The 21,266-nt window shown below is 41.4% G+C and overlaps 5 protein-coding genes across 5 annotated transcripts; 2 read left to right on the top strand and 3 right to left on the bottom strand.

The window, feature by feature from the left end:
* Window positions 1–1,773: 1,773 nt before the first annotated feature.
* LOC6037439 (protein FRA10AC1 homolog) lies at window positions 1,774–3,296 on the bottom strand. The gene is made up of 4 exons (XM_001847301.2): window positions 2,975–3,296; window positions 2,294–2,453; window positions 1,953–2,225; window positions 1,774–1,891 (listed from the first exon to the last, which is right to left on the bottom strand). Exons 1-4 carry the CDS (start codon window positions 3,242–3,244, stop codon window positions 1,824–1,826), a joined length of 771 nt encoding a protein of 256 aa, XP_001847353.2. The 5' UTR covers window positions 3,245–3,296; the 3' UTR covers window positions 1,774–1,823.
* Window positions 3,297–3,524: 228 nt separating this feature from the next.
* LOC6037441 (zinc finger protein 615) lies at window positions 3,525–7,202 on the top strand. Its single transcript, XM_038254911.1, has 4 exons — window positions 3,525–3,606; window positions 3,710–3,753; window positions 6,071–6,816; window positions 6,885–7,202. Exons 1-4 carry the CDS (start codon window positions 3,549–3,551, stop codon window positions 7,171–7,173), a joined length of 1,137 nt encoding a protein of 378 aa, XP_038110839.1. The 5' UTR covers window positions 3,525–3,548; the 3' UTR covers window positions 7,174–7,202.
* An 81-nt stretch (window positions 7,203–7,283) lies between these two features.
* LOC6037442 (phenoloxidase-activating factor 2) lies at window positions 7,284–8,731 on the bottom strand. Its single transcript, XM_038256699.1, has 3 exons — window positions 8,589–8,731; window positions 8,298–8,389; window positions 7,284–8,241 (listed from the first exon to the last, which is right to left on the bottom strand). The coding sequence occupies exons 1-3, from the start codon at window positions 8,676–8,678 to the stop codon at window positions 7,284–7,286; spliced, it is 1,140 nt and encodes a 379-aa protein (XP_038112627.1). The 5' UTR covers window positions 8,679–8,731.
* Window positions 8,732–10,646: 1,915 nt separating this feature from the next.
* Window positions 10,647–12,059, top strand: LOC6037443 (phenoloxidase-activating factor 2). Its single transcript, XM_038254268.1, has 3 exons — window positions 10,647–10,808; window positions 10,865–10,983; window positions 11,038–12,059. The coding sequence occupies exons 1-3, from the start codon at window positions 10,707–10,709 to the stop codon at window positions 11,981–11,983; spliced, it is 1,167 nt and encodes a 388-aa protein (XP_038110196.1). The 5' UTR covers window positions 10,647–10,706; the 3' UTR covers window positions 11,984–12,059.
* Window positions 12,060–12,063: 4 nt separating this feature from the next.
* On the bottom strand, window positions 12,064–21,242 carry LOC6037444 (phenoloxidase-activating factor 2). The gene is made up of 3 exons (XM_001847305.2): window positions 21,010–21,242; window positions 13,157–13,242; window positions 12,064–13,097 (listed from the first exon to the last, which is right to left on the bottom strand). Exons 1-3 carry the CDS (start codon window positions 21,130–21,132, stop codon window positions 12,110–12,112), a joined length of 1,197 nt encoding a protein of 398 aa, XP_001847357.2. The 5' UTR covers window positions 21,133–21,242; the 3' UTR covers window positions 12,064–12,109.
* Between the last annotated feature and the right edge of the window lie 24 nt (window positions 21,243–21,266).

Raw genomic sequence — 21,266 nt, 5'->3', positions numbered from 1 at the left:
TGTTTTAAAAACGTATTTTTTTAAATTTTGGATTTTATTCGATAATTAAGTTTTCCGAAAACTGAAAATCAAGCTTCATCTATGGTAGGTAATTTACCCAAACTCACAAAAAAAAGTTCAAGGGCAACATTTGAAAAAAAAAAATATTTTAAATTACTTAATGAATTTAGTTAAACAATTAATAATATTTACCAAAAAAAAACCATTGCCACATTCAAGTTGGAATCTGTTTTCAAATATTCAATTATGTGACAAAATGAAATAGAATTTATCAGGCTTTATTTTTATATTAGTTTTTCATTTACTTTACCTCTTGTTTAATGAACAAAAAATAATAGCGATCATTTGATTCATAAAAAAATATTATGAAAATGACCCCAATATTCATTAAGATTTTGAATGTCTTGAACAGCTTTTCCATACTCAAATATATTGAAATAGTGAAAAGAACCTTAAATTTAAAGAAAGTTACTAAAGCAGAAATGAGTGACTTCAATTTGAAAATTGTACAAAATATTACAAAATCATTCAAAAGTTAAAAAAAAATGTTTTCAAACAAGTATGCTCAGAATTCCCGACTTTCCCCGACTTTTTGACAAAAAATCACAAATTCCCGACTTTTTCCCGATTTTTTGCGGATTTTGGCGAATTCCCGACTTTTCCCCGACTTTCCCGATTTCCCGACTTGAGTGGCCACCCTGACGTTGATTTGGCTGTCAACTTGGTTGTTTTGAATATTTTCCAAAAAGTCAGCTGAAAACTCAAGGCAACCTTTGACAACAGCCAAAAATTTGTTCTTCGGTTGTCATGCGGCTGTCATGCGACCATTATCTTGCGGTCGTATCACCGCGCGTGAACTCTAATTATTGACGCCCGCGATAATATTCTGTAGTTGAGAAAAGAACATGTACAGTGAACAGATTCCTGCGTAAATCAGATGAAAAAATAGTTGAAACTGAGGATAATTAGTTAGTAATTAGTTAGTTTTGCCGTGTCAACATACAAAAAAAGAAATTTAAAGCATATTTTTAAAAATATGGAAATAAAAAGTATTGAAAAGTTGTCATTAAATCACAAGTAAATACATCATTACAATTTAGTTGCTTTTAAACATTAAAAACATTTGCTAAATATTTTTTCCTAAACTTTAACGTCTATTACCAATCAAATCTCATCATTTAAAATTTGGAAATTGATGGAAAAGTCAATATTTGTTTTAAAATGCATTGATAGTAATCATACAATGTATTCTAAATAGTTTACAATTAATTTTACTGTTCAATTCGTTGTTGTCGTGCTAACTTATCGCACGTGAATTTTGGGCTAAATTGAGTTAAGAACGTCATTTTGTGCAGCTCACAATTGAGGCATTGGTTTGATCTTCACAGATCTCCAAAATTCGACTTCAATCCTGAGATATTCAATAAAAACCGAAAAAAATGATGTAAGTGCGACAACTGGCCAAAGGAGTTTCAGGTCAGAACGCGTTTGACACACGTACAAGCCCGACTACATTTGTAATTATAACTAGGGACTCCAGCAACCAAATTCAACCAAACTTTGGGACAATGCACATAATGGTCAGCCAAGCAAAACGTGTTTGTTATTGTTTACATTGCGTGCTCTCGTGTTTTGTTTATTCAAGGTTGAACATTGAAAAGTTATTTCTTGGAACGTCAAACAAGTAAGCACGACAGCGTCGACATGAAAGATCACATTTGATGGCGAAGTAGGAATATTATATGTGATATTTTGAATAAGGATGACAGCCTATTGCTTGAAATTGCTTTATTTATTGCTGAAATAGAAAATAGGCTGAAAGTTTATAGAAGTAAATCTTCCAAATATTCGTCGAATTCCTCTTCCCTCGTTTTATCCTCGATTTCTGGACCTGTTTTAGTAAAATAAAATAAATCAGTTAAAAATACCCAAACAAATAACTGAATACAAACCTTTCGACCAAAGATTCTCCGCGGAAGTTGAAGATCCACTCGGCAAATCGTGCTCTTTTGTCGATTCTGGTGGTTTGCTGATTTCTTGATCAATTTCTTGTGCGTCGTCTTTGGACTGAACTTGCTGTTCCGCCGCAGCTGTAACGTCTTCCTCGATTTCGGTGTCGCCGCTTCTGCTAGACTTTTTCTGCGAACGTTCCCGTTTCTTCAACCGCTTAATTTCCCGCTTTTTAGAGTGATAATTCAACTTATCCGTACATTTCGGGCACAATCCTTGAATAAAACGCTCGTTATTTGTATGCTTTGTCAAATTAACGAAAATGTCCCTCTCGACTACTCACGTAACTTGACCAGGGCGTTCTTCTTGGCCCCGTGTTCCAGATAGGCAAAGTTGACCTCCCAGCTGCGCAGCGTGTCTCGTTCCTCGCATGCTCGACTGCCGCAGATGAATTGGCCCTTGCCGACGACGACCTCTTTTTCGATTCGCCAGCGCATGGCAACCTATGAGGTATTTTTTTTTTGTAGTGTACATATAAAATTTTCATCGAGAAACTTTTACAACAATGTTTTTATTTCCAAACATTTTTTTTATATCAATTTAACATTTTACAGTTAATTCGGAATTTTGGATCAGAAAACATTCAAAAATCCTAAAGCCCTTAGTAAATTTTAATGTACAACGGTAAAAAACACGATTAAAAACCATTTCTGAAAACTTTTTTCATTTTAATGCAAAAAAAATGACAAGACAACATTTTTTTGATGGATCAACTATGGTCTCCTTGGAACTAGCTGTCAAGTAGGACCTTTTCTGTCAAGAAGGACCTCGAAGTTATTTTTTTTTTAATTGATTTAAAAAACCCTTTTGAATCCTTTTGTGGGGTCATTGTACTCAGAAAAACAAGCTTTATCGTTGTGAACAATAATATCACCAATTTAAGCTTTATTTTATGACCCAATTCTGGTCCCTTTACCCGTTTTTGTTCTACCCAAAACAAAAACAATGCCAAATCAAAACCCACCTTATTTTCCTTGTACCGGCTAAAATCCGCAATGCAGTACTCCTTGAACAGCTTGTCGTAGTACTTCTTGGCCAGCTCCTTCTCCCACGAGTCCACCGTCTCCCCGTCCCACAGGAACCGATGGTTCTCCCGGATCACGTCGTGGTCCGTTTTGTCCCTGGACGAATCTCGCTGCAGCCATCGCGTCGCACCGGGCCGCGTCAAAAAGTACTCGTTGATCAGGTGCTTGTGCAGCTCGTACGGGTTCAGCTTGGCCAGCCGGCGGGACATCCTGGCGGGACACTTAACGCGATTCCCGGCGACGCGCGCTCGATTCGTCGAGTTTGTGTTTGTAAATAAACCCTTCAGAAACGTCAAACGAAACTTTTTCAGAGAGTGCTTCGACGACGACTCTCAGCTCTGAGAGTGAGTGCTCTCTCTTTGCTCTCACTCTCTTTTGACGCAGCATCCAGCATGATAATCTTCACGCGTGCGATAAGTTTTTGCGCGACGCGCCAGACGCGCAAGAAAGTTCGCGATCGACGGAGGTTTTTCAAATTTTGAGGAGCGTTTTTATGAAATTTCTTGTTTTAAAATGGTAATGTGTCGACTTTGTGGAAAAAATTCTCCTAAGAATGACATTCTTAAGAAAGGTTAGTAATTTTGGTTTAAATACTAACTTGGTTTAAAAGAAGATTATTGACCAATTTAGCACCAAATTTGATCTAAAACAACTTATTTTCAAACTTTTTTCAGACCGTCACTTCCAGGAAAAGGCCAACGACGTAATTTGTATGTGGGTAAGTTCCGAGCCTTAAATTTCCCTCCTTTAAAACAAGGAAAAACAAGTTTCCGCGTGGTGGTCTTTGAACCCCGCGTTATTTTGGCGACATGACCATCGTTGAAGTCGTCTCGTTGAAGCTCTTGAAGCGCGCGCGCGTTGAACTCCCCACTCAACTCGTCGGCGTCGTCCGCAAGTTCGTAAGCCGGGGGCGTGGGGCGTGTGGAAAACGTGGTCAAAGTGAAAGCGAAAATAATCGTTGGGTTGTGGCTTTATTATGATTGGATACAACATGTGATTGAAGAGTACGGGCGCACTTCAAGTCTTTCTTTGTGGAAATCTGTGCTTGGTGAGTTCAAGTTGGCTGGTTCAAGTGGGTTTCGGGTTTCGCGGGCGAGCTCGCTTGGTTAAGGAGGGCAGATGTATGCAAAGTGGATTTGTGGTGCTGGCCTGATTATGTTTCGAAGCTTCAGGCTGGTCAGCAATGGAACATGAGGTTCAACGAAGATGTAAATTGGATCGATTACTATTATTGGAAAGTTTTAAACTTAATCCAGGGCGTCGGGTAACGGGCAACCGATCAAGATTTTTTTTGTAGGTTAAATTCGAGTTGAGTGACCCAGAATTAATTGATGGGTTGGTGGTCCGTAAATTAATATTTCGAATAGTCCACCGAGGCCATCTTGGATTCTATATTTCCAGACCAATTTAAGCATTTTTGGAGTCTATTTAACGCCCAACGCAAGCCTCCCAAAAAAGTTGAAACGGTAACTTCAACTCGCTGGTTCTCAGGCAAACGAAAAAAAAAGTCAATTGAGTACTAAAGCCTTATGTCAATTTTTATGTACAACGGTAAAAAAAAACACGATTAAAAACCATTCCTGATCACTTTTTTCATTTTAATGCAAAAAATTTTTGCCGGGCAACATTTTTTCGATGGATCAACTATGGTCCTCTTGGAACGAGCTGTCAAGTACCCAGTCACGAAATATTCTAGCAGAGCTGGTTCTGTCAGAATCCTGCTAGAACGGTGGAACATTTCTGCTAGAATGCTGTAAGAATATCCAGCTTTGTTAGAACTCTGCTAGAATCTTGCTAGAACGTCGTGACTGGGTAGGAGCTTTTCTGTCAAGAAGGACCGCGAGGTTAATTTTTCAAAATTGATTTAAAAATCCATTTTAAACTCTTTGTGGTCGTACAATGGGTCATTGTACTCAGAAAAATAAGCTATAATATCAGCAATCTAAGCTTCATTTTAGGACCCAATTCTCGAAATCGTAAATTGTGTTCATGACTCATGAATAAATTCCTTCGTGGTTCTCAAATTCATGAAAACAATTCTTGATTACGGGAATTGTTTTTTCTTAGTGCATAATCAATCGGAAAGATTATTTTTTAAGTGATTTGTAAAGATGTTTAGATGATCCTAGAACTTTGTAAAAGTCGATTTGATCAAATCTGTAATTTCTCCGACCGAAAACTGCCTGGATGTTGGAATGATGTTTTCGGTCGAAGAAATTACAGATTTGATGTGGATTTGATCAAATCGAGTTCTGCAAAGTTGTAGGATCATCTGGACATCCTTACATCCCGATTGGATAAGTTATGCCCGAGAACCATGCGAGTTGATGTTACCGTTCCAACTTTTTTGAGGGGTTGGGAGTAGGAATGTTAAGCTCAACGACCCAAAAATAAGTTCAAAAAGCCTTTTTGGTATACTGTAGAGTAGAGTAGAGTAGAAGTAGAAGTAGGAAGTAGGATATAGGATGTAGGATGTAGGATGTAGGAAGTAGGAAGTAGAAAGTAGGAAGTAGGAAGTAAGAAGTAGGAATTAGGAAGTAGGAAGTAAAAGGTTTCGAGTAGGAATCTCGCAATCGAGAACGCCAAGGCAATGCTGTAGAGCGAATAACATGATTTGATTTTGAAGTAGGAGGTAGGAAGCAGGAAGTAGAAAGTAGGAAGTAGGAAGTAGAATGTAGGATGTAGGATGTAGGAAGTAGGAAGTAGGATGCAGGATGTAGGATGTAGGATGTAGGATGTAGGAAGTAGAAAATAGAAAGTAGAAAGTAGGAAGTAGGAAGTAGAAAGTAGGAAGTAAGAAGTAGGAATTAGGAAGTAGGAAGTAAAAGGTTTCGAGTAGGAATCTCGCAATCGAGAACGCCAAGGCAATGCTGTAGAGCGAATAACATGATTTGATTTTGAAGTAGGAGGTAGGAAGCAGGAAGTAGAGCACAGAGCATGTATTATTATTGGTTTTATGAAAGAAACTTGTTGTCAGATATATTTTGAATTTATGGTTACATTAAAAGATTTTTTTCCCAATCCCTCGATTACAGCTCATAACCAACAAAGACTCCTTGCCGAACGACGTCTGCGACCCGTGCCAAACCCAAGTGGAACAATGCTACACCTTCAAACATGCCTGTCGATCAACCCAACATGCCTTCAAAACCGGCGCCCTTGCCCTTCCCAAGCCACCAGCCCCCCTGGTGGACTGTTCCGACATCGTGCAGCAAACGCTGGACCTCATCACGAGTTTGGCCCCGCCGCGAAAGCGCGGCCGACCCCCAAAAGAGAACCGGCAACCACCGGTCGAGACTGTGACGGTCAGAGTGGTCAAGATGAGGCGCAAAAATGGCCACCGACTGATGCCGTACCAGGACGAGAACGGGAACCGGCTGCTCGTGCCGCGACCGTGGGCCCGCAAGTACAAGGAAGCGGCCTACATGTCGACGGAACAGTACCGGAAGTACGCCACCCGGATGGACGTCAAGGCGCGGCCCAAGAAGACGATCGTGTGCGACGAGTGCGGGAAGGAGATTCCCGAGACGCGGATCGATGGCCACCGGAACAGGCACCTCGGGTTGACGCCGTACGAGTGTGAAAAGTGCGGCGACAGGTTCCACTGCAAGATGAACCGGCGGAACCACGAGCTGAGGAACCACGTTGTGGGGGAGAAGCGGTCGTGCGAGACCTGCGGCAAGGAGTTTACCAGCAACATGACCTACAAGCAGCACGTACGGGTGGTCCACGGGGAACGCCGCTATGCGTGCACCATTTGTCCGCTGAAGATGGCATCCAAGTAAGATAAACCTCAAAAGACTTAATACGAAACAAATTACTAACATTCCCACTAATCTCTGTTTTCAGGACCGCCCTAACGACACATCTGAAGATGCACAACCAAACGCGGGACTTCAAGTGTGCCGAGTGCGGGAAGAAGTTCTACGCCAAGTCGGTGCTCAACATTCATATGCGGACCCATAGCGGGGAGCGGCCTTACCGGTGCAGCGTGGAGGGTTGTGGGGGCGAAGGGTTCGTACACCGGAACATGTACGTGTTTCACATGGAGCGGAACCATCCGGGGGAGCCGTTGATGTACCTGGAGGCAAAAGGCAGGATTAAAGAGTCGTGGAGGAAGAAGTTGGCCAGTGTTTAGGCTTCCTGCAGGAGTTGTGAAGAATTTAACAAAAAAAAAAGTTGATTTGAATTGAATTTGATATTATTTCTTTTAAATTTAGAAAATAAAGGTTAAAATACACTGTGTTGTCAATCTAAACTCTCCTGCTTAATTTTCGTCTCAATCCACCCGGCATACTTTGGCACCCTCACATAAACTCCGGGAACATCCACCAGCCCACAACCCATTCCCCAGGCCACGATCCCGGCCTGCACGTACGTCCCGTCCCCCCGATCACACATCAACGGTGCCCCTCCGTCGCCCTTGCACGTGTCCACCCCAGCTTCACCCCCTGCGCACAGGAATCCCGTGTGCAGCAGGAAGATCGGTCCCAACCTCGTCTGCCGCAGCATCCGTTGACAGGCTCGATGCTCAACCACCGGAAGTTCGACCTTCTTCAGCACTTCGGCGTAGGTTCCCCGCTTGACGTCCTTGCCCCAACCGATGGCCACACACCGTTCGCCGTCGAAGGAATCGTCCCCCGTTGTCAGGCAGAGCAGGTTGACGTTCTTGGCCAGGGTAGCCGGCTTGTCCAGGATCAGCAGGGCAAGATCGTTGTGGTATTTCAGGGTGTGCCACTCCTCGTGCTTGATGATCTTCCGCACGGCAAAGTCCTTGTGTTTGTGTGGTTCGTTCGCGTTGACAATGTCCCAATCGCCCAAGCGGACCGTCAAACCATGCGGGGTGGTAAAGTTCCTCAGACAGTGCGCTGCCGTTAGGACGACCTGCTTGTGGATCAACGATCCACCGCAAAAGTACTCCAGCTCGTTCGTCGTCGTATTTGGACGGAACAGTCCGGCCATCCAGGGAAACTCGCCGTACTGGGCGACCGATTCGTCCTTTACGCGGTACATGTAACCGTTGGGGTGGCCCCGGCCACACGACGGAGGTGGTTCTGGAAGATCGTCCTCATTCTGGGGATTGTTTGAGGTGGGGTTTATACGAGGGTTGGACCCCTTGTGAGGGCAGCAACGTTTCAGGAACATTTCGCATACATCCTCGTTTTCGGCCTTGTTAACGCTCACTTCTATTGGTTCTCCTCCAAATCTGGAAAGTTTAGGTCTTTTTTACAAGTTCCAAATAAAACCGATTTCTTATTGTACCTTTCTCCAAACTCAATGATGCTTTCTCCATCGGTTACGATACTGTTGTTCACACAGAGGTGAATATCCACGCAATATCCTCCAGGACATTTCTGAAAAAGTTAAAATTGCATTTTCTTATCAGCTACACGGAGAAAAAAGGGTTCCCAAAATCGTGAACAATCGTGCATGAAAAAGGGAACCACGAACAATGTGTTCAAATCCCATGGTACGTTATTGAATTTAAGGAACTGTTTTTTCTCCGTGTACCATCTTGTATTAATAAAAAAAGACAACGAAGCATGTACTTACAGTCAAATCTTCAAAAGGATCATCTTCGTCGGAGTTCTGGGCCAAAACCAGTCCGAACAGACACAACATACCAAGTGTAATCAAATTCATATCTCTGGAAGAAGTTTTTTTTTTCCCTGAAAAGATCAGTGATCCGACTACGTCGAGTGTTAAAAACTGACTGAGTCGATTGATGCTGCAGTCAAGTTGCACATTGATTAATATTAATAGGTTGCATTTGTTATCAGCTGGGAGTACCCTCCACGGAATTATTATTATTTATAACTTTTTTATATATATTGTCGTCATAGAGCAGACACATATAGTAAAGACAGAAAATATTTTTTTAAAAAACGTTTTTTCAAAACTCAAATTTGAAAACTTTTTCAAAACTTTGTAAAATCGCGATAACTCGTGTTACCTATAAGCAAACCACTTATGTTTATATATCAACATTTTTGTAATTGTCTGCTCTACAATTTTGTAGAACATTGTTACACTCTTAAAAATAACCCTGCAAAGTAAGAAAAACACGACATTTTAAAATGAAAAATTTTGTTTTAAATGTTAAAAATACCCTTCTGGGTTAATGTAGCTTCGAAATGTACATTAAATTTCCCTTCAAATGACATGTTCCAAAATTTGTTACAGTTAAGTAACGGAAAATCTTAGAGTTTTTAAAAACTTTTGAGTGTTTTTTTTTCGATAAAAAATATGTTTGATTTCTTATCATTATCTAATTATAAAATTGAAATATAATTAAAATAAATTAAAAAAAGTGTCCACGTGGTTTATGGATGGTCCCAAAAAATATTTTGATGTATTGAAAATTAATTGTTACAAAACAAAATGCATTTAAATTAACTTATTTTTATTAAATTTTTGGAAACCATAGCCTGTCATTTCAATCTTTATTTTTTTTCCATCACCTTCGACTTTGGTCTGAGTCTGAAGACATAAGCTTTAAAAAATACTTGCAACGGCCTGATTGATCCAAATACAATTCATTTGACTGTTTAAGTTGCTGTCGTATACAGTTTTGGTGCAAAATATTCATCAGAATCAAGATCAGAACAAGGTCGATCTAAATTACAGAATAAAAAACTTTTAGTGTTTTAACAAACATTAAAACTATTCTTAACCCTCTACAACCCAACCCCGCCTCTAGACGGGCTTCGATTAAAAAAATCGCCAAAAATCAATTTTTCAACCAATTTTTGATCTTCAAAAAGCATTGGAAAGAAGAACTTTTAAAATTTTGGAAAATTTTAGGGTTTGAAGTTTGACTTGTTTTATGTGACTTTGCCAATGTTTTTAAAAATGTATTTTTTTAGGGGTCAACTTTGGCTGTGTTTTTTACTAACATTTCCTATATTTTAAGTAAAAAGAAGTATGCAGTAATTTTTCTAGTGCCCCAGACTATGCCTCTACGCATTTATTTACAATTTAAATGATAATGGTTCCATTTTATAGCAGAAAATGTGAAAAACATGCAAAAAATTGAAAAAGTTACTGTAAAAACATGAAAAAATTAGATAGGCGAAATGTAATGATAGGAGGTGGTAGAGTAGGCCAAATACTAACAAAAACAAACATAAACTAAACAAGATAAATGCAAATTAAAATACTAAAAATGAAACAAGAAAAACATAAAACAAGAGAAGTAAAGTTTTTCGTAGAACAAAAGTTGCTCAAAATGATCTCCTGAACACGGGAAAAATAAAAATTCTCGAAAAAAAAATTTGGGCAGTAGAGGGTTAAAACTGTTTTCATCGTGCTAAAAATGATTAACAAAGCAGGGAAATTAATTTTAAGTTGTTTTCAGGATATTGCATAAATTTATAAATTTATAAATTTTTATTTTTTTTTCAAACTAATTTGTTTTTACGGAGCCTTTTCTTCAGACCGTATTCCTCCTGATTTGCATCTAGACCATTTTGTGTGAATCACCGCTCAGCACGCATTGAAATTTTTCAATTGAATCCATGTGTATTTGTACATAATATAAACTCGCGTTAAGGGGGATTCCCTCGCAATCTTTGAACTGAGCGCGATCTTACGCGAGTCCGCACCTCAGTCTTTCCGAGAAAGTCAGAAGAGACGGTTTCCGTTCAGAAGACCAGTAAGAGACAATACAGGATGACCTCGCTGGTGATACTAAGAACTCTGTACTTTTTCACGATAGTGCAGTGCTTGAAATCGGGCTTGGCACAGCAGTTAGTTGACGTAGATCGTTTAGAGGTTAGTATATGTGATGATCAAAGTGGTTTTGTCTATTATGTTCTGGATTTCCTCAGGAATGCCCCGGCGGATATTGCGTCAGGCTACACCTGTGCATCAACGAGACCATCGTAACGGAGGAGGAATTTGAGATCGACATCAGAAATCGCATCGGCAGCGATCCCATTGAAGTTAGGTATGGTGAAAGTTCTTGATCGTTACACCTCATTTTGGAACGTATCTCCCTCAGCACAAACAAGGATGAAAATCCGGATCCATGCGAACAATTTCTACTGCGATGTTGCCCCGCCGAGAAGGATAGTACTACGATTAGTCCGATAGAACCAGCATTATCAACGGATCGACCGGAGTTTATTCCGGAACCACCTCGATCATGCGGTCGCGGAAATCCAGCTGGACACATCTTTCACGTCCAGGACGACTCGCTGGCGCAGTACGGTGAATTTCCGTGGACTGCCGGACTTTTCCAGCCCGAAGGTTCTGCCGAAGGTTCCGCCTACATCTGCGGCGGGTCGTTGATCCATCCCCGGGTGATCCTCACCGCAGCCCATTGCGTACGTAACGTCACCCATCCGGATCAACTGATGGTCCGTCTCGGCGAGTGGGACATTGCCAACGAGAACGAACCGTACGCCCATCAGGACTTTGCCGTTCATAAGATCATCAAGCACCAGGAGTGGCACCCCCAGCGGTACCACAACGATCTTGCCCTGCTGATCCTGGACAAACCGGTCGCTTTGGCCGCCGGCATCAACACGGTTTGCCTGCCGGAAGTGGACGAAGATTTCAACGGCAAACGGTGCGTGGCCGTCGGTTGGGGCAAGGACGTCCGCAAGAACCGTCAGTACGCCGACGTGCTGAAGAAGATCAAAGTGCCGGTGATCGAGCACGACCGGTGTCAAGGGATGCTCAGACAGACCAAGTTGACGTCGGTCTTTCGGTTGGACGGTAGCTTCCTGTGTGCAGGCGGGGAAGCCGGCATGGACACGTGCAAGGGCGATGGAGGTTCACCGTTGATGTGCGATCGCGGTGACGGAACGTACGTACAGGCCGGGATCGTGGCCTGGGGAATCGACTGCGGTCGGGAGAATGTTCCCGGGGTTTACGTGAAGGTGGCCAAGTTTGTGGACTGGATGAAGGAGACGATTGAGCGGGAAGGTTTGACGATGGCGTGATCATGATCAGTACTTGAGTAGATCGTGATCGATTTGTTGGGTGTGACATTATCAGTTTCGAATAAAAAACTTTTAATATGCTCCAAAAAATCATTTATTTCTTTATCATCACAATTCATTTCCCCTTTAGTTCCTCGCAACAGCCTCAATACCTTCCAGTTTCAGCTGATCCTCGATCCAATCGACAAACTTGGCCACCTTCACGTACACCCCCGGAACGTTCTCCTTGGCACAACCCACTCCCCAGGCCACGATCCCGGCTTGCACATAGTTCCCGTCTCCACGATCACACATCAACGGTGCGCCTCCGTCGCCCTTGCACATGTCCACTCCGGCTTCCCCGCCGGCACACAGGAAACTCGAGTGCAGCTGGAAGATCGGTCCAAGCAGCGTTTGACGCAACATCCGTTGGCAAGGCCCGTGGGCCACCACCGGAAGTTCGACCTTCTTCAGCACTTCAGCATACTTGTCCTTCTTGACGTCCTTACCCCAACCGACGGCCACGCACCGTTTACCGTTGAAATCTTCGTCCACTTCCGGCAGGCAAACCGTGTTGATGGTCGGACCCAGACTAGCCGGCTTTTCCAGGATCAGTAGGGCCAGATCGTTGTGGTATTTCTTGGTATGCCACTCCTCGTGCTTGATGATCTTCCGCACGGCAAAGTCCTTGTGCTTGCGTGGTTCGTTCGCGTTGACAATGTCCCACTCGCCGAGACGGACCGTCAATCCGTGCGGGTCGGAGAAGTTTCTCAGACAATGGGCTGCCGTTAGGACGACCTGCGGATCGATCAACGATCCACCGCAAAAGTATTGCGGCTCATCTGACATCGGATCGTCGCGGAACAGTGCCGCGGTCCAGGGGAACTCGCCGTACTGGGCTACGGAATCGGTTTTGTTCACGCGGTAGATGTAACCATCGGGATGACCCTGACCGCAGGTCATTGGCGGTGAAGCGTCCGGTTGATCTTTAGATTCCGGTACAGGCGGAACTTCTCGAATGTTAGCTCGATCTCCGTGAGGACAGCACTTGAGCAAAAATTCTTCGCAGACATCGTCGTTATCGTCTTTGTCGGTGCTGACGATTATGGGCTCATCGTAATCGTCAGCGCCAGTTCTGAAAAGTTGAATGTTGAGAAATAATTGAGGTAATTTATACTAATGACTCGATGTTACCGGTCATCGATTAAACCTTCGCCTTCCGTCACGATACTATTATTTTGGCACAGGTGAATGGACACGCAGTATCCTACGGAACATTTCTAAAAGAAAGAAAATTTGTTAAACAAATCTAGAGTTTTTTTTATTAGGTCCTATAAACATATGAAAGACAATAGTTTATTGGTTCTTTTCAAAAAAAAAAAACTCTGGAAATGATTAATGAAATAAATTTGAGATAGAAAATGCGTCTCCTACGCTTAATGCAAAAAAAAAAACTCAACCTTAATTATGTTTTTTTTGTGAATACCGTGATAATTTTGTTTTGAATCTAAAGAAGTATTTGAAAATAATAAGGTCATCAGAAATGTTGCGTTGTGCTTACTATTGACAAAATAGCACAAAAGTTTTCTAAGCAGCTTAATCTAGAAAATTAGACACAAGTTGGGCTTCCCAAAAAAGAGCAACACATTTTTTGTTATCAGTTTGGGAATTCCGTAAATGATTGTACACAAAAATCGACCCTTAACGTGAACAAAAGTTCATGCCACCCAGAACCATCAGGAAGAAGCTGTTCAAAACCTTTATTTTAGAATGGTTCACCAAAGTTGAACAGATTTCTTCCAGGCGTAAACTTTGTTCACATTCACTTATTGACTTACTTTGAGGATTTTTTTTTAGCAAAAGAAACCAAAAAAAATCTTTGTTAGAATTACGATAAAGTTGTTACACCCTAATATTCTATATACCATTGCCTTTTTGATTTTTTTTAGAAAAACTGAGCATATATATTTTTTTTTTGTTAGTAAAAACATCTTTTAAGTGGGTTCTGACTATCAAACAATTGATTTGTTGCTTATCTGCGGATGTTTATTTTTTAAATAAAAAAGCAATTTCCTCATAATCTTGAATAAAGTCGATTTTTTTGTACTAAAGTCGGTAAATTTAAAATGCATTCTGGAGTTTTTTTTGAAAGGTCCAATATACCAAATTTTCAGTTTTTGCCTTTTGGGTGTTTTTTAATACCCCTTACTTAAGGCGGTTTCAAAAACACCCAAAAAGCATAAACTGCAAAATTGGTTTATTGGACCTTTTTTTAAAAAAAACTTGTAAATTGATGTTATAAAACGATGCAAAAGATTTGGAAACATATAAAATGGGGGCAGTTGCTGGAACATTGGTGTAAGAGATAAAATTGAGTTTTGATAGGGAATTTTGAAAATTCGCCATTTATATTTTCAGGGTGGCCAATCAAATCTCATTTTCAATTTCCCGACTTTTCCAGAACCTCAAATAATTGGAATTTCTTACCCGTAAAAATATTGCAAAAACTGATTACAAAAAAAGTCAACATCAACCACCGTACAAAATTTCTAAATAAATATAAAAAAGTACTTGTGGCATGGAATCACTAATAATTTTGGCAATTGGGAGAAATCTAAGACAATCAAAATATAAAATTAAAATTTCAAATCTAAAAAATGCATCAGATTTTATGCTTCATTTTTGTTGTATTCTGGTAAAACAGAATTTAGCGTGCAAAGGAATAACAACGCGAGGGGAAAAGTGAACTGTCATAAAAGGAAAAGTTGGAAAATAAATAAACAACGCGGTTCAAGAACGGGGAATTAAATTTGGTTTTATTCAACTATTTGCACCCGGAATAGAACACAACATTTGGCGACGAGTGGTGAAACAATCCAAGGTTACTCTAAGACAGGTTGGGCTGTCTTTGTAAAGTTGTATTAGTGCGAACACGGAGGAAAAAATAAAACGTCAGTTTTCGCATGAAAATTCATTTTTCGAAATTTTTTATCTCCGTGCACAGTTGAAGAGGAACACTGTGACGTCACAAAGTTTGTTTTTCCTTTGAGCTAAGTGGCAGACGGGCGATTTTGAGTTAGTTTTGAGGAATCGGTAACGATATTCCGTCCCATCTTGACTAAAATTATCGCAAAATAGTCGATAATCGTAACGGAAGGTAATTTGCAGCATAATTATTTTATCAGGACATGTTTTAATTTAATCTTTCCTCCAAATCTAGCCTCACGCATTCATCATTGTCGGCTGTTCCTGACCGTCTTCTCCGACTCGGACCGAACCAATCTAAAGGACATATTCCGCGGCAACAACGGGGCGACTTAGGGTGCAAAGTGCATGAATGCACCGGAGTGTACGTAACGTGGCAGGACTCACCCACCGCGGCGTGCATCAACTGCGTCGAAACGGTTCACTTTGTCAACAAGTTCCGGAACCTGTGCAGACAGTCCAATTGAAGTTTTGATCGGGCGACGTTTGGTGGAGTGACCGGGTTTCGTCCGGCACGATGGAAGAGCTTCTCGTATCATGTTAGGAAGTTGCTGGAACCGCAGCAGGAGGAGGATGTTGGCGTAAGTCGTTACTTGCCGGAGACGGTGTTTGTGAAGAGTCAACAAGGAGCGGCCAAGGCTGGGTTCGAGTGGGAGGACGTGGAAGAGATGGTGGACATTAAGCAGGAGGTTGGCAGCGATGACGAGGATGATGTTGAAGAAGGCATGGAGGAGGGATGCGACGATAATGGTGCTCCGCGACAGAAAAGAACACGAGTCAACTGAGAGTTGGATTAACTTATGCTGGCCAAAGCAATTCATAGACGTTCGGTGCTGAGGAATGCAAATCAGGATGGTCACTGGCAGTCGTACCAGCGAGATCGTGCTTGCCACAGAAACTTGCCACGGAACTGAACAAGGACAAACTGAAGAAAATGAGGTGCAGCTTGATCGACATTTCAAGCATTCGCCAGCGGAGCAAATTTGACTACTTCTATAAAATGTGGATCAAAAATTCCCGACCAGCTCAGGCAACCGGGTCCACTTCACCACCGCAAACATCTGCCCGAAGAAGTGGAACCACTTCCCGCCAACAATCACATGCAGCTCACCCAGCTGGTCCACGACCGGAAGTCAACTGGAACCGGTCCCATCGGGACCACTCCGTTCTGGCCAAACGGGACGAAGCGTTCGACGAGGTGACCCGCGAGCTGGGCATGTCGATGCCGGAGTTGAAGCACCACTGGCGTACGCATGGCGGCAAAATGGCCACCAAAATCAACAACACAATCGCGGCCATCATCTCGAACCCGGTAGAGGTTGAAAGGATGGACAGTCGCATGCAGGAGGTCAAAGATAAGTAGACCCAGGTCGGGCCGGAAGATTACATCGAAGATGGTAAGGCCGGCGGCGTGATTTCATGCATTACTAGCAAGTCCATCTGCAATTGAGACTGCATAGCCGAATCCCGCAGGACGAAGTTAAATCCAAATCGAAGAAGAGCATCCACCAAATCCGTCTCGTCGAAGGTGACACTGAAGGGGCGGTCCGCGGTCTATCCAGACTCCGAGCTGGTCGAAGTCGCGCACGTCTAAAAGCGGGACAAGAAGTAAAAACTGTTGTACTCTTACTGCAGTCGAAAATTAAATCAATTTATTTATATTTTTGTAATAAAGAAATCCTCATTTAATTCTTTCAACAAGTGTATGTATCTGCTTTTTATTCCTTTAATCCAGTTTATCTCAAAAATCACCGTTTAATTTAAAATTATTCAAATTTTCATTCAATTTCGTATACTATCCATAAGAAACGAGAGCGTTGTGACGTCATCACTTGAAGCATCGCAAATGTTGACACTTTTTTGCTTACTAATACTAAACCAACACGTTTTCAGCCCAACCTTTCTTACAGTAACCTTGGAAACAATCCACGAGAAGCGCGGAAGTGATTGCGATTAAATTCGGGCGCGGAAAATAGTTATATCAGCGCGGAAGTTGACGCGGCCAAGGGAGCTGCTCGACAAAGTAAACAAAGGAGAAAAAAGAAAGATTCGATTCGGTTGTGACACAAGAGCAGATTCAATTCGATTGTACGAGGATGGATGGTGGAAAAAGCTCCGGATTGGATCCGTTTGTTCCCGGGGACACGTCCACGGTCTCTTCCCGGTGGAAGAAATGGAAACGTTCTTTTCAAATCTTCCTTGACGTGAACAACGTCGCAATCGCCTCACGGAAGAAGTCATACCTCCTTCACTATGTGGGACCGCAAGTGCAGGACGTGTACTTCAGCTTGCAGGGCGACGATGAACCGGAGGTTCCGGTGGGATCCGACGTATTCCAAGAGGCGATGAAGCTGCTGGACGAGTACTTCCTGCCAATGAAGTGCCTGCCGTTGGAGCGGCATAAATTTCGAAACCTGGTGCAGGCCGGCGAGGAACCCATCGAAAGTTTTGTCCTACGACTGCGGGAGCAGGGCAACCTCTGCGAGTATGGTGACCACTTGGACGACGAAATTAAGGAGCAGATTTTTGAGAAAGGAGCGTCGGATGATCTACGTGCGAGGATTCTAAACAAACCTCAGATGACTCTGGCCGAAACCGTTGAAGCTGGCCGTTCATTGGAGACAATCGAGAAGCACAAGAACAATTTGACGCTGAACCCAACTCCGGCGGAGAACGACGTGGAGGTGCACAAAATCCGGTCAAGGACTCGATCGAACCGGGAATGCTACCGTTGCGGCAAGCGGGGTCATTTCGCCAACGATGATAGCTGCCCGGCGAAAGACCAGGAGTGCAAGCGCTGCGGTATGGTTGGACACTTCAAGAGTTGCTGCAAAACGAAGAAGCACAAGAAAAAGGTGGGAAAGCGGCTGCGGCAGGTGAAGACTGGTCGACGTGACACGGACTCTGAGGATTCCGACGATTCGGAACAGCTGAGTGATGATTCGGCAGAGGAGAACGTGCAATACCTGTTTGCAACTGACCCAGGTCGAGGAGGTAATGTTATTTGTACTGTGGGTGGCGTTCCAGTTAAATGGGTGGTGGATTCGGGTGCCGGAGTTGACGTTATCGATCGGCGAACCTGGGAGCACATGAAGAAGGAAAAAGTGCGCATAAAGTCTCAGCAGCCTGTTGTGAAGAAAAACCTGATGTCCTATTCTGGCCATCCAGTTGAAGTTGCTGGAATGTTTTCGGCGGAAGTAGCCACGGAGAAAAAGAGCATTGTTGCCGAGATCTACGTTGCAGAAAACGGAACCTGCTGCTTGCTGGGTCGGAAGACAGCTGAGATGCTAGGAATCCTCAGTATCAATACGGAAGTGTGCGCTGCTAGGGAGAGCAACGGAAGGCGATTCATTGAAGCAGCGTCCCTCACAGTCGACCGGCAATCGAGCCGGTATCGAGCCCGGAAGTAGATGGAACCAAGATGAAGTATGGAGAAGTTTAGGTCAAGACGATATTGAGTTGTAGTAGGACACTACAAGAGCAAACCGGAAGAAGGAGAGATTGTTGTATTCTGGTAAAACAGAATTTAGCGTGCAAAGGAATAACAACGCGAGGGGAAAAGTGAACTGTCATAAAAGGAAAAGTTGGAAAATAAATAAACAACGCGGTTCAAGAACGGGGAATTAAATTTGGTTTTATTCAACTATTTGCACCCGGAATAGAACACAACAATTTTAAACATTGCCAAACATTATGTTTTGTTCTTTAAGGCCGAAGAAAATATTTTTCAAAGTTTTTTTTTCAGTGTTCATGCAAACAAAAAAGTTATTATAAATTTATCTTTTTAATATTGCGAATTCTGATATTAAAATTTAAAAAAAATCATGTTGATTTCATAACTTATTAGTTTTCCACGTTATTTCAATGCAAAATCCAGTATAATAAGAATTAATGCTTTAACATTTGTATTTTGCAAAAGATTTGAGTAAACAATTACATTAAAGATATTTGTAATGGCCTTAATAAAAAATATATTGAAATTTTGTTTTATCATTTTTTATGATTTCAAAATTAGCAAAAAAAAAAAATCAATTGTTTTCCATTGAACACGATAGTTGTTTGGTTTTCATTTGATAATTATTTTTTTCTATTAAATGACTATCAAACTTTATAGGGGTAGGCGTGGCTGAATGGTTACGCTGTTCGCTTTGTAAGCGGAAGGTTCTGGGTTCGATTCCCATCTGCTCCTATCGAGAAATTATGGAAAGAAGGAATAATTCTGAACACTTGAATATGAACGAAAAATTCATTTAGCTCGGCGGCGGGGTTCGATCCCCCGTCCTTTGGGTCAGCAGACAAAAATGCTAACCACCAGACCATCGAGGCTTAGATGTCTAGAAGGATTAAGAATGCTATAAGAATCCAAAGAAAAACTTGATTGGAATCTGTGTGAACCTAAGAACAGGAAAATGCAATATTGAATGCAAGTTGAATTCAAGGACACTGGATGCATAATTGTTAGGCGAATATTGAACTTTCAACACGACCAGAATTCACCACAAAAAGCTTGGTGAACCGAATTGGAAAGCTTCCAAAAATGAATCCAAGAACATACGAAGAATTAAGGACTATAAATAGATTTGATCGGCCGCATCACTTACCACGGTGAATCCTGGCTTCACACCCATCTTACTAACACCCTCAAACCTCACGTGATACTTTGTCGAAGACGCAGCCGATTTAGCGGTCTTCATCACTCAAGTATCGGACTAAAAAATTCCTATCCACTTCCCCGTGTCTTACCACTGGTCGTGGACGGCGCTGTGATTGGCTAGCATGATAGGGACATTTGAAAGTTGCGAAGTGGTGATGATTGGTTCCTACTCTTCATCTGTGGTCCACGGAGCAATTCTTGGAGGTCCTGGTCAATAACAGAGTAGCAACTACGGGTAGACACCAATGCTATGCTATGCTATGCTAAATGACTATCAAACTTTATATACATTTTTTACCCATGCTCATAAAAAGCTTAAGGTGCTAAAAGTTTTTTAATGGCGGGTTATTTTAGAACCTCACATTAGATTGTGCAAAATTATTTATTTAAAACAATTAAGTTACGTTATTTCAATCTATACAACAGAAAAATACATCCATCAAATGCTTATTTTTATATTTTATTTTATTCAGGTATTTTGTGAACATTTTCGTCATTGAAATAGTGAAAAACAGAAAAATTTTTTTTTCAACAGTTTTGTCATAAAAGCTTCCAATCAATTGATGAAAAATCAACAAACCCAAAATAAAAAAAAATAAAATAGTGAAAGGAACCTTTTTTTTATTAAGTGTTCACAACAAACTAATAGTGTTTAATTTGAAAATTAAACAAAATATTTTAAAAATACAAAAAAAATTCAAAAGATAGAAAATAATTTTCATTCGAAATTCAAATTCTCGACTTTTTTATCCTGATTTTATGGGGATTTTGGCGAATTCCAGATTATTTCCCGATTTCAAACTTGATTGGCCACCCTGTATTTTACTAAAATTGCTGTATCTTGGTACTGAAGTGACAAAAACTAATTGTTTGAAAAGCAAAATTGTAAATTGATAACTACATGATTATGGTATTGGTTTTGGTGCCAAATTTTATTTAGAAGGATTTTTGAGGGAAATTCGTATAAATTTCAGGCAAAAAAATTGATTTTTCCAAGTTTAATACGAACAAAAACTGACGATTTCCTGGATCAATAAGAAAACAGAAAATTATTATTAGGACTCCTAACAATGATTTAAAGTAAAATACGGGGCAATTTGAACGCATTTTTTAAAGGTTTTAGAACAAAATGTGATATTTTCTATGAAAACAGACCATTTTTCAGTAAATCGCAAATCGCGAGGTTTCCGCCACGCCTTTCTTTGGACACACTACTGTGCACCTTTAAATTTCTCTGAGCTGTTCCGAATTTGTCGGATGAGTTTAATCCGATTTTCAATGTCAAAAAATGAAACGTTCGTGACATTTTCTGATCGTTTATTTCAAAACTTTAAATTAAGCTTCTATTTATTGTGTTTAAAAGTGCTTTGAGACTCTGATGAATGCTCAACTGTTTCCAAAAACTTACCCTCATGCTTTTAAAAGGATCATCGTCGTCGTAATCATCCTCAATTAGAGCAAAAGCCATCTCAAAAGCACAGAAAATCGCCAACCAGAGCAGCAAAGTCCTCCCCGTCGTTATCGGCTTCATCTTTGCTCACTTTCCGCAACTATTAAAATGTTCAACCTGCTCCTTCGACTGCCACCGCGAAACTGAGCCCAGACAGTGGCAAATTTTACCAAGCGGGCACGCGATCTTCTTTCTGGGGAATCCCTGTTTTGTGC

Source organism: Culex quinquefasciatus, chromosome 2 (assembly GCF_015732765.1).
Source record: "Culex quinquefasciatus strain JHB chromosome 2, VPISU_Cqui_1.0_pri_paternal, whole genome shotgun sequence".
Taxonomy (NCBI): domain Eukaryota; kingdom Metazoa; phylum Arthropoda; class Insecta; order Diptera; family Culicidae; genus Culex; species Culex quinquefasciatus.
This window is presented reverse-complemented; position numbering and strand designations above follow the sequence as displayed.